The sequence below is a fragment of the Platalea leucorodia genome, assembly GCF_965183815.1.
Source record: "Platalea leucorodia genome assembly, chromosome: 2".
In the NCBI taxonomy this organism is placed as follows: Eukaryota; Metazoa; Chordata; class Aves; order Pelecaniformes; family Threskiornithidae; genus Platalea; species Platalea leucorodia.
This window is the reverse complement of record NC_138824.1, coordinates 18078437-18090034: the sequence shown is the minus strand read 5'-3', so window position 1 is coordinate 18090034 and position 11598 is coordinate 18078437. Positions and strand designations below refer to the sequence as shown.

The following is an 11598-nucleotide window of genomic DNA, read 5'->3' as shown; positions in this document are numbered from 1 at the left end:
AGTCCCTGAGCAGCGATCACTCCCCCTGGCCAGCTCCCCCCAGTTTATATACTGGGCATGACGCCATACGGTATGGAACAGCCCTTGGGCCAGTCTGGGCCAGCTGTCCTGGCTGTGCCCCCTCCCAGCTCCTTGTGCACCGGGCAGAGCATGGGAAGCTGAAAAGTCCTCGACTGGTGTAAGCACTACTTAGCAACAACTAAAGCATCAGTGTGTTATCAACATTATTCTCATACTAAATCCAAAAAACAGCACTATGCCAGCTACTAGGAAGAAAAATAACTATCCCAGGTGAAACCAGGACACAAGCACTTTTATGCAATATTCATTTATATGATAGCAAGAGTTCTAGTATTAAATAACCCAAAAAATGCCTAAAGAATGTCCTCTGTAAGAAGCATGAGAAGAATTTCCAGAAATACTACCAGATTTGTTTAAGTTTGTGCTTAAAAATAATAATTCTTTAAGTGCTTTTTGTTTAGTCCTTTCCTACCTGCCATTCTGTAATTGCTTGGTAGGACTTTTCTCCCTTTCCTAAGTGTCATTTAAAACTCACATACAGAGCACGTGCTCCGTCAGTTAAGTTTCATTTTCAGAGAACAAACCACTGTATCCCAGGGTGAGAGTTCTTCCCCCACACAAACGCCAGGATGCACTTTTGGTTCCAAGGATCAACACAACTTTATGTCACCTTCATGAAAACATAATACAAAAGACTCATCTTGCCATGCTGACATTAACTTACAAAACAAAGATACAGCATAAAAATTGTGGGAACACTGTACAAATAAAAATCAGTGAAATGCTAATTAGAACAGAAATTCTTCATTGATACTGCTGTAAAAATGCATAAAGTATAAACTAAAATAATGTGAGAGTACGCTGATTTTATTCGTCTTTTTAAATATAAAGATGATTCGGGAAGATTTATTAAATGTACCAGTAACTGTTATTTGATTGGTTTCTCCTATTATCTGTATTCACTGACTATCCAATTACAGTAGGTCTTTTTACTTAAGAAGGAGCAATGTCTTCTGTAAAACTGTGCGCACTCAGACTGAGATATAATGTTTCCGACAGGCGTTTATTCCAGATACAGAATGACTGCTTTGGAGGCGTACCTGGTACGCTAAGCTTCATTGTACAGTCAGTCTATTTTATCAAGGTCTGACCTACAAAAGCTAAATATTTTTTATTGTTTTATACTATTAAAGTAATGTTATAAAAATAAAGTACAAACATAATTTCATTTACAACAGGAAAAAAAGCAGTTGTATTATACTTGGCTCAAAGTCCCTATCTATATAAAGAAGTGTCCATTTAACTAAGCTAAAAAAAAAAGGCAACCCCAAGAACCCTCAGTTCATTAAACCTGAGGTTCTCTGGTTTTCGTTTATATTCACTGTAGCACTATCTTTAAAGTATAACCCCCCCCCCCCTTTTGAAATGCACTTTAGCTAGTTATTTCACGACTCCTGGTTTTTAGATCATCCATTCGACACGCTGATGTTACCATACAGAATTATTATATCAGCTATTTAACGCATACACAGAAGTGATGAATCTTAGGCTTTAAGAATATATAACGCATCCAGTGCGCCCAAGCAAAGTCCTTGCAGGTCACAAGGAACATCAAAGCACTGGCTGGTGTTTTATACCGTATGGTGAACATAAGCAGACAAAAAATGTTTTCTCAGTAACAGGTTATTGAAAAAAAAACCCAGAACATCCACCGAATACTAATTCGTATATGCCTTCATGGTTGCTCCTGGTATAAGTTTTAATTGTGAAATACCAATTTGAAATGTTAAGACATTGCATAAAAACAGGTTTCTTCTAAAAACATGCTGGATCCTTCCAAGTCACACCCAGGCTTTCCATCCAGGGAAGAGCTGGCTCAGATTCTTCGGGTCCATGGCCTGCTGTATGAGGAGGTTCACCTGCCCTCCCACACTGAGCACTGTTCCCTCCTCAACACCTTTCAGCTTCTCCTGAAGTCTCATCAGAACTCGCTCAGCCACTTTGTTAAAACTCTGGTCATCACTGCTGGCAGAATAAAAGAAGAAAATCAGGTGCACTAGGAATGGATCCTGAACAACACGAGCAACATTCAGTAAGAAAACCGTAAAGCAAGGCAACAGTGCAGTAGGCAGAGAGTAAGAAAAAAATCTTGCACCTGGCTTTTCTTTTACATGCTTGTGGATCAGTATTGAGTGTAGCGCTCATGTCAGCCTCATCCTCCGGTCTCTGCTGCAAGTACAAAGCTTTCAAGGGGTTCATGGTCCAGTCGAAAAGAGGATCGTAGAGCAGCACCTACACAGTAAGTAAAACTCTATTTAATTCAAACTGTTAATCACAGCTAGTCCAGTGCCCTAGCAGGAAGAGAAACACTCAGTTGGTAATGCTCATGCTAACCACAATATTAGGACACACCCCCCCCTTTTTTTTTAATCCACTAGAATTGGGCTAAATTGCTTAGTAGACAATCCAACAATAAAACTGCATCTGATCATTTGCAAGTATTTGCGTTGTTCATACTTGACTCAGTTTTGCCACTCAGTACCATCTCAGCAATGAAGAGGTCATTTTTTAATACACTTCTAAGCACATAATTATTTTTTAATGCATAGTATAAGCTGCTTTAAAAATCAGTTTAATTCTCGTCTTTGTGACTTACGCAAAAAGGATTTAATTCAAATCGGCACTAGTCATGCTGGGAATGTTGCACTATGGCTAGAAGCATTTAGGTATTGAAGAGGGAAAACTGCATATGCCTGAAATGAATAGTTCCCATACAAAACGCAAACTGGTCTTCATTTTATTGGAGATGATATGAATTAACAAACCCGACCAACACTACTAAATTAAAATGGAACAAAAAACGCCTGCGTGAATATTTGGTATAGTAATGCGTATGAAGACAAAGACAAGAAACTAAAGATATTCTGGCAGGTTATTATCAGAAAGAATGAAAAAATGCTTACCTCTACAATAGTCAGCAAAGCTTCTTGAGAATTTCTCATAACAGCCATTGTTTTCTCACAGCATCTAGAAAATATTTTGCTGTATTTTTAGGTTCTTTCCAGTAAAATGGAATGGTATTTTCATCATTTAAATAATGGATATTTGTACCCTTGTTAAAGGTTAATTTCTAACAAATGAGTAACCTCTCTGATGTTTCCATTTTGGAAAAAAAAATGGAGACCTTTAGAAATGTGAGACCAGAGGGAGAGTGGGTAGTTCACTGATTATATTCCCTACGGGAAAGAGATTACCTGTTTCACTGTCTGAAATGTTTCTATACGGAGAATTAACCACTGAGTTAACACTGATCGTCGAGGTACGCCACGATGGCAGAATTGCTTGGTTGGATGAAAACGTGTGTGCCAGAGGTGCTCGGCAACGTGTCGGAGAATCTTGGTAGGGTTCCTTAACATGAAATGAGCAGATCCAGTAGCCAGAGACATCAAGCTATTTCTGAAATCTCTCCAATGAGTTTAGATGCAGAAATGGCTACCTACATTCACTCCCAAGTAAACTAAGCTCGTGGAACGAATACGAAACTTTCCGTATGGGACAGGTAGAGGGATTAGGCCTCCTGTCTACTTCAGGATGAGAACACACACAACAAAGTTAACAATGTTCACACCCAATCCTGAGATGACTTGTTCAGACACTCACACCTATACTGTTAATTGCAAGTCAGTCTGGCTGAGGCAGAAACAGTATCTGCACCAGTGCCTCTCATACTGTATTTACTTCAGCTGGAGCCAAACAATCCGTGTTTTTCTGTATCATGGGGCAAAAGTTTCAGAAGTAACACAGAACTGTGAATTTGACAGCAGCACATTTAGAATAGAAGTGGCAGTGACTGTTCCTTCACAGGACAAAGGTATATTAGGAACTACTTACTAACATTAATTGCTACCTTACAAAGACAACACTTACGCTATGTACTTTTTTAAAGACATGAAATTTGGGGTTTGCAAGTACTACGTTCATGAACATGATGAAAGTCTTGAATGAGAGAAATGTCCTGCTTCTTAGAGTTCTCTTGGGTCATTCACAGGAGATAGAATGGAGGTTGACAGAAAAACTCAGGCCTTCTGGGATTTTTCTGTTTTGCAGCTCAAATCTATTGTGGGATTTATATTTTGCACTTGCAAAGTGATATCAAATATATGATCCAAAAGAGGAAAAAGACTGCAAATTACTTACATAAAACTGAACAGAAATAAGAGACATAACAAAATGGTTCAAAGAAACTTAATAGCTCTAAATATATAGTAGAGCTCTGACAGAAATACATAGTTCTGAAGGAACAAAATCCAGCAGTCTAAATCAAGGGATGAAATTTAGCTGTGGAGCCTTTGGAAGCACTGAGCCATCCCTGAATTCCACAAGCGGGTGACAATAACCCATTAGTTAGTGAAGAATATGAAAAGCTGAGCAACAGTAATGAACTTGTAATTGGTTATATAAATGAGAGCATATGAGTTAGAGGACAGCATTTAGGTTTGGGTATTATCAGCAGAAATCTGAGTCTCCTCTCAAGCATCAGAACTATTTAACATGTAGCAATCATAATGCCGAAAGCACTCTGCTGCCTCCTTACCCCTGTGCAACACAGGAGCACTTACCTTCTGAAGACTCCTTCCACGCCAGTAATACCCATTCCGTCCACAATGTCCCTGGTTAATCTAAATGGAACAGTCTCTGGTGTGGGAAGGATTTTGCCTTGCTCAAAAGCAACCCCTAAATGAAAGGATAATAAATGTTTTAAAAAACGTTAAAGTAAAGAAAAATTAAGGTTCTCTTGCCTGTCCCACTTACCCAGATCTATATGCACTAGTTCTGCCGTTTGTTCATCTATCAAGATATTCTGAACGTGTCTGTCTCCAAGTCCAACAATGTAGCCAACTAAAAGAAAAAGGTAAGTGCTGAAACCATATTTACATGCCATAAAACCCAGGAAAAATTTAACAAAGAGAAGATTATTAGAATCAGTGTAACACGTGCAAACAAATTAAAAGTGAGAATATTTCTTCCCCCACGTATACATATTACTCCAGAAAAGAGCAAAAGCCATTCCACAAATCCAAAGAGAAAAGGTTAACTGAACGCAATTGCAAAAAGGTTATTCTCATACAGATGTGTATTGTTTTATCTACTCCACAGACTTCTTGCCCATTTCTCTCTGTAGATAGGTTAACCAAACAACTTCACAGCTTTCAAAAAAAAAAAAAAAAAAAAAAAAGATAAGAGCAAGTGGACAATAAAATTAGGGTTTGTGATTACTACTATTTTTAAGAAAAGCTTTTAACTCACAGTATCATATCCAGAAAACAGGACTGGACTTAATTCAGTCCATAATTCAGTTGGGGCAGCTCGACTACACCTAACTAGATCCTGAGCAATTCTTGTCTAGAGTCAGTTTTAAAAGTCTCCAGTGATACAAATTGTAACATCTTTCATGTAAGCCTATTTCAGTGCTTTACTGTCCTTAAATGTAGAAACCCTCCAACTATATCTCCCTTGCTGCAATTTACACCTGTTACTGTTCTTCTCTTAGCTGATGGACGTGGATAGCAGTAGTATTTCCTACAAACATGTTTCATCTCAATTCTGCTGAATTGCAGAGTTACTTAATTTTTTTCAGCAAAAAAGGGGGTATATAAAAAACATGCTAACATCTAAAATAGGATCTACTGCAATGTATACAATCTGCTATCAAATGTCTTCCAGAGACTCAATACAGAACCGAGTCATCCAAAGGAAATCCACAATCCAAGTCCATATATTTCCTTATTAAGACAGAAAAATCAAAGGAAAAATGCCAAAGATTAAAAAAACATTTCAGCCATGGCTAATGATGCCAGCACAAAGTAAAAGATTAAGCTTTTCAACTCAGGTAAAACATTTGAGGCTACAGATGAAATGAATAAATGTTAAATCAAAACAACAGAATTAGTCAGTAGAAATTTAAAAAAATTACGAGAACCTAAAAATACAAACCACTATATAAAGCAAAGAAACGAAGAATTTCATTCTTTCTACTGCAGAAAGGGGTGTGGGGAGGGCATGAATCAGAAATCTTAGTTACAAAAATAATGCTGGTGTTCTTCCTGGCATTTTTTGCCCCCTACTCCCCCTTTTCTGACATGTGACAAAAGCAGAATAGCCATTACCTCTGAAACGGTATCAACTCTTTGTTTACATAATCTAAAAAGTCAATGTTAATAATCCAATCGAATACCTATAGAAGATGTAGCCACACTGCGAGTGTACGCCAATCGTTTTTCAAACCACACAGCTGGATCCAGGAATTTTTCCATGCAGAAATAACGAAACACAGGCTGAAAGTTCTCACAGACTTCCATGAAGATGTTGCATTTCTCTTCAGAATGTTTTCTTTGTGCATCCTTTAAATAAATAAGAAATGTTTTCCCCACGACTGACTACTTTGAAAGGAAATTATCTCTTTCTATGAAAGAAATACAATCCTCCTTTCTACCCCTCTCCCCTCCATCAAATGCTGCTCTCACTCCTTTCTCTCTCTGAGCTATGAATTAATGTCTTTTTTACAGCAATCATTAATGCACCTATCTATCTCTTTTACTAAACAATTATATTTTCATACACAACTCATGGGCTACATGTAAAAAACACACTCCCATTTCTTTGGCTCAGCAAGTGTGTCTATTTTATATGCACGTACAGGTAAATGCGTCTTGTCGGAAGATCCTTGCCCTTGCACTCTGTTCTGGTAGCTTTGCTTATCTGATGGCTCATGTCACTGTGAGAAACTCATTCTCACTTATTCACATGCAAAAACTGCACAAAGTGAAAATTAAATAACCTTGCATCCTGTTAGTACTATACAGATTTAAAATGAAATAATTTCTTGCACAATCATGGTGATATAAAGTAAAATTTGCAATTTTCTAAACGTATGGTCAGGTGGTTTGTGGAACTAAATTAAACCAGCTGAATCCATCTAGCAGCTAGCTACCATCAGAAGAACGAACCTTCCCCTACTTGTATCCACTGAACCAGATATTTTTCTGCCAGTCTACATAAGCTTAGTCTTCTTTTGGCTTAGCTCCCTGAACTGACTCACTGTGGGGGATGGAGGGTACCCGGCTGTCACGGTGGAGGAGAAGCCAGATGCCTTCACACTGTCTAACAGCAATTAAGACATTACGTTAATCTCAGCTGCACTCTAAAACCATGTTTTTATTTTCAAGGACTCGTATTTAGAATTTTGGTTTATTCATGAAAATAAAATGGTTTTTCAATGCAATGAGAAACATGAAAAATATGAATTAAATCTGTAAGACAACTTTATACTGACTCTGTTGGGTCTCTGTAATGATCAATTCCAATAGATTTATATTCTAGAAAAGAGTTCACAGACTTCTTGGAGATTCAGCTGTATTAAAATCTTCCCTGCAACAGTCATTCATTTAGCAATTTTTGATTTTGTTAAAACTCTTCCCAGGCTGCATTCAGATTAGTCTGAAGAACTACTAATTCCATGCCACTGGCCATAGTCATTATTATATACTAAAAGCATAATATATAATTCTCTGTAGACACGTAAAAAAACCCCAAACCCTCTGTGTAAAAGAATGTAAGCCAGATATTTTTCTTTAATTATTTTGACTCACCACCATCATTTTCTGACACTGATAACCGGAGTAATCATTTGGCCTGTATCTCTTGTGAGCTCCCTCTTCGACATTCACCAGAAACTCCCCAATGGGGGTTGTTCCCGAGCACCACTCAAGAACACCACTTCTCTGAGAAAGGGGAACCACCTGTAAAAGCAAACCCACTGCTGCATGGGGGAGGGTTACACACACACAACTACAAATACATGCATGCTGCAGAGCACAGGTGTATATTTGCATTTGTTTAAAAAGAACAAAGACCAAACCATACAGCTGACCACAATATAGCTTCTAAATACACATGTATACATATATAAAATACACTCAAGGTTTTCCTATCAAATACTTGCAAATTTCTTCCTCGCCCAGAGAACCTTCCACTAGGTATTTCAGTATAACTTAATGATTATACTCAATTTGCATGTTTGCACCGGTATTCTGGATGACGTGTGATTGTCAACAGCTTGCTATGCTTGAATGGGATAATACAAGCATTGGGCAAATTGCACATAAAAAGTAAAATCTGGAGCAAATGCATGGTAGCTGCATGAACATGTTAGGCTTGTCTTTGCTTCCCATCCTAGAGAACAGATTCTCACTTCATAACTGGCTGTAATAGTAACCTCAACTGCTGTAGCAGACAGAATTGGCCAGAATGAATGATCTCCTTCCTGTCCTTGGAGAAATAGCTACTGCCCATTTCCTTCAATTTTTTTTTATGAAAGTCTCTTTACCTCATAACACAACCCCCATTCTCTTTTTCACTGCTCTTGTTCATTTTTACACACATAAAAACCTGCGTCTTCATTGAAAATTATTCAAAAAATGTGACTCTAACTCCACCTGTGAATTCTTAAAACTGTGCACACAATTCAGATAAGCTCCTTTAGAGACTCTGGAGTGCACATTTCTCATTTGTCAAAGACAAGAACTTTTACTTAGAGAGTACTTATTCAGAGGTCACCTTCACGGCTATTATTATAAACCCAGCACATAAAAAGGAAGGAGGAGAGGAAAGTTCCTGTTCAAATAAGTTTTCCGCATTCACAGTAAGAATTTATTCCTGTATTCCCAATTCTAACAAAAACAGCTCTGCAATTCAAATTCTGCATGAACAGACCCTAGATGGGACTTCTGGATTCAATTGTAAGAAATACTGCAACACTAAAATTAATTATTAACTAATTAAGGAATATCGGAAGACTAAAATTAATGAGAATTCATAAACAAACTCATATGCTTAAATTTAATACCTAGCAACTTACAATTCAAGGACAGTGCATGACTTCATTTCTTTTCAATTATAAGTTCATATAAAGAAAGCTTTGAAGAGTATTTAAATATATATTTGGAATCAGAATTTTTTTTAATGATTTGGAAAAAATTAAATTCTAAAAATTGTTCTAATTGTAATAATTAAATTGTATTAATTGTTTATTCCATACCTGAAAGAGCAGTGACTATTTTAATAACGCATAAATAAAAACACACTTATATTGTCTTTGGGTTAAAAAGAGGACAGTGGGGAAATATGCTTTATCGGTAACATTTATTCCTCTGCTGCAGCAGCCATTCAGGGTTACCTTGTATCTTCGGATAGTTAATTTTCTCTTTCGTGTTTCCGTGTTTTGCTGGAGCAATGTATTGCACATCTGGAAAACCTGTTGCATAACAGCATCTTGTCTCAGGTCATCACGCCCCTTCAGCATAAACAGAAAAAGCAGTTAAAGAACACTTTCCAGCATCTGACTTCTTGTTCAGTAACTTTAAAAAAATACTTTAAAAAATTCCACAAAAGACAAGGTACTCTCCCACAATAATCACCTGCAATAAAATGTAATTAACAATTGTTTTTTCTCTGTATTTGGTTTTCTAATAGTGCTCAGCTGCTTAAACAGAACCATCATTAACTTAAATCATCACCTTTTTCTCCTTTTTTTTGACAAATGTTATTTGATTAAGGTTTCAATCAACCTACAAGCCTTATGTACCCTTTTAAAAACCACGTTTCATTCACCGTATTTAGCAATCCAGCACACAGCTGAAACAGCATCAGTTGGTACTGCAGTTCTGATTATTGGATGCAGACGTAGTGATTCATGCTTCTCTCAAACTTTCAAAACTACCCCATACTTAACAGCAAAACAGAATTCTCCCAGCAGCTGCTGAATGTTTACATTCAAACACAGACAGAACAGAATCAATTGAGTTTAAAGAGAAATAAATTTCTTTTAGAGATTTGTGTTTCTATGTGCATGTTTTTGATTGTCTCTGAATTGTAATTCTTTTTATATGGGGAAGAAAGAAAAAAGGAGGTATTTAAGACAAAATGTTGATGGCTTTTATTTGCTGTATGCTCCAGGTCACCAGCTGAGACATGACCAGGCAAGTTGCAGGTCTGGTAGTTGTCAGGTAAGCTACTGTATATTACATGCATTGTTGAAAAACAATTACAAAAATATTTAATATTATTACTTATTATTGTATTATATTATTACTTAAATTATATTACTTATTATTACTTTGCAGTTTCCTTTGGTAAACCATTCCTGAACTGAGAAAACTGACACTGAACTGGGAAAAGTCTGCTCATGGTATAGAAGTGATACATGAGAAAACTGACATGACAACTTCAAAAAAATGCTAACATGTCAAGTCTCCGAGATGTCATGACAGAACCTACCTTAACCAGCTGCCTCCTTTCTTTACCATCTGATCCTACACAATCTATTATTTTAGGCAGATTCACGCCTCCTGCTAACCGAAATTCTGGCTTAAAAGACCTTATTGTCACCAAATTTTCATATTGTCCTGTGGGATCCACCTGAAATTATAAATCAGTTTAAAATTAATATAAATATTGCCTCCATTTCACTCAGAGAAAGTGGTAATGAGTTGTTTGCAAATCTCGTCAGCAGACTATATGCTAAATATTAATATGAGCGTTCCATCATCTACAAGGAGAATACCCACAAAGGCTACAAAAATATCCTGAGCAAAGGAGTGAGTTTGATTCCTCCTTGTCTACCTCATTCGTAGAGGAGACCTGGTGCTGCAGACTGCCACTGAACAAGCTCTGACACAATTTCAGCCCGTCCCAACTAGCATTCTCTCAACAAAATGTTCACATACAGTTTGGGGGCATTAGGCTTACATTAGGCTGCAAATGGACCCAATCTACAATCGTAAAACTGTTGCGATCTATGGGATCTGTATCTTCAGCCATCCTCCATATCCTCATGCCACAAAGCAACCCTACTCAGTTATCTGTAAGGAAATATTGCTGCAGCTGATTACATCACAGACCTCCAACTATTTCAGATAGTTTGTGCTGGAGAAGAAGAAAGGCAAAGAAAAGGACAATCAAGTCGTACAAAGAAGCAACACCTGGTGCCAACAGGAGCCCTACAAACAAATGCTATTTAGCATGGATGGCCTCTGAAGTCAAACGGCATAACGTCCCTTGGGTTGTTTTATTTAGCTTTAGAGACATAGCTTGAGGGACTTCAACATAGGGAGGTTTGGCTTCATAACATGTTAATTTTAGGTGGCTGGCCCAAAAAGCAACTCTACACTCCTGAAACTGGTAAGTTTCCGACGTAGAGCATGTAGCATCTAAGAATGAGTGCCGACACACCCATCCAATCAACCACTTATGCTAATGGAAATGGATCATTCACCATTACTGAATAGTAAAAACATATGAGCTGGCTATTTAGGAACAGCCAAAGAGGCATATCTATTAATTCTCACAACTTTCTGGACATTAAGTTCCTCCCTGAAATTCTGAGCTTGACCTTACAAAATAAGATCCTCTCTGTGATTTAGGTAGCTCATCACCCCTTTTGATAATGAAAGCCTAGTTAGGGGTAACAGTGGCAGTGACAAAGCCATCTTCATACAATACGCCACTACCCAGCAAATG

The 11598-nt window shown here is 37.4% G+C and overlaps 1 protein-coding gene across 7 annotated transcripts in view; it reads right to left on the bottom strand.

Moving 5' to 3' along the window:
* Positions 1-687: 687 nt before the first annotated feature.
* Positions 688-11598, bottom strand: part of ATM (ATM serine/threonine kinase) — a 79492-nt gene continuing 68581 nt past the window's right edge. For 6 of the 7 annotated variants that reach the window (XM_082304142.1, XM_082304145.1, XM_082304146.1 and 3 more), the window contains 9 exons: positions 10357-10497; positions 9257-9373; positions 7671-7820; positions 6257-6422; positions 4834-4920; positions 4641-4755; positions 2985-3048; positions 2177-2313; positions 688-2046 (listed from right to left, as the gene is read on the bottom strand). In XM_082304142.1, the coding sequence (XP_082160268.1) occupies positions 1863-2046; positions 2177-2313; positions 2985-3048; positions 4641-4755; positions 4834-4920; positions 6257-6422; positions 7671-7820; positions 9257-9373; positions 10357-10497 (1161 nt within the window). In that variant the 3' untranslated portion in view covers positions 688-1862. The remainder of the gene's footprint in view (positions 2047-2176; positions 2314-2984; positions 3049-4640; positions 4756-4833; positions 4921-6256; positions 6423-7670; positions 7821-9256; positions 9374-10356; positions 10498-11598) is intronic. The other variant, XM_082304144.1, reaches the window with a different exon arrangement.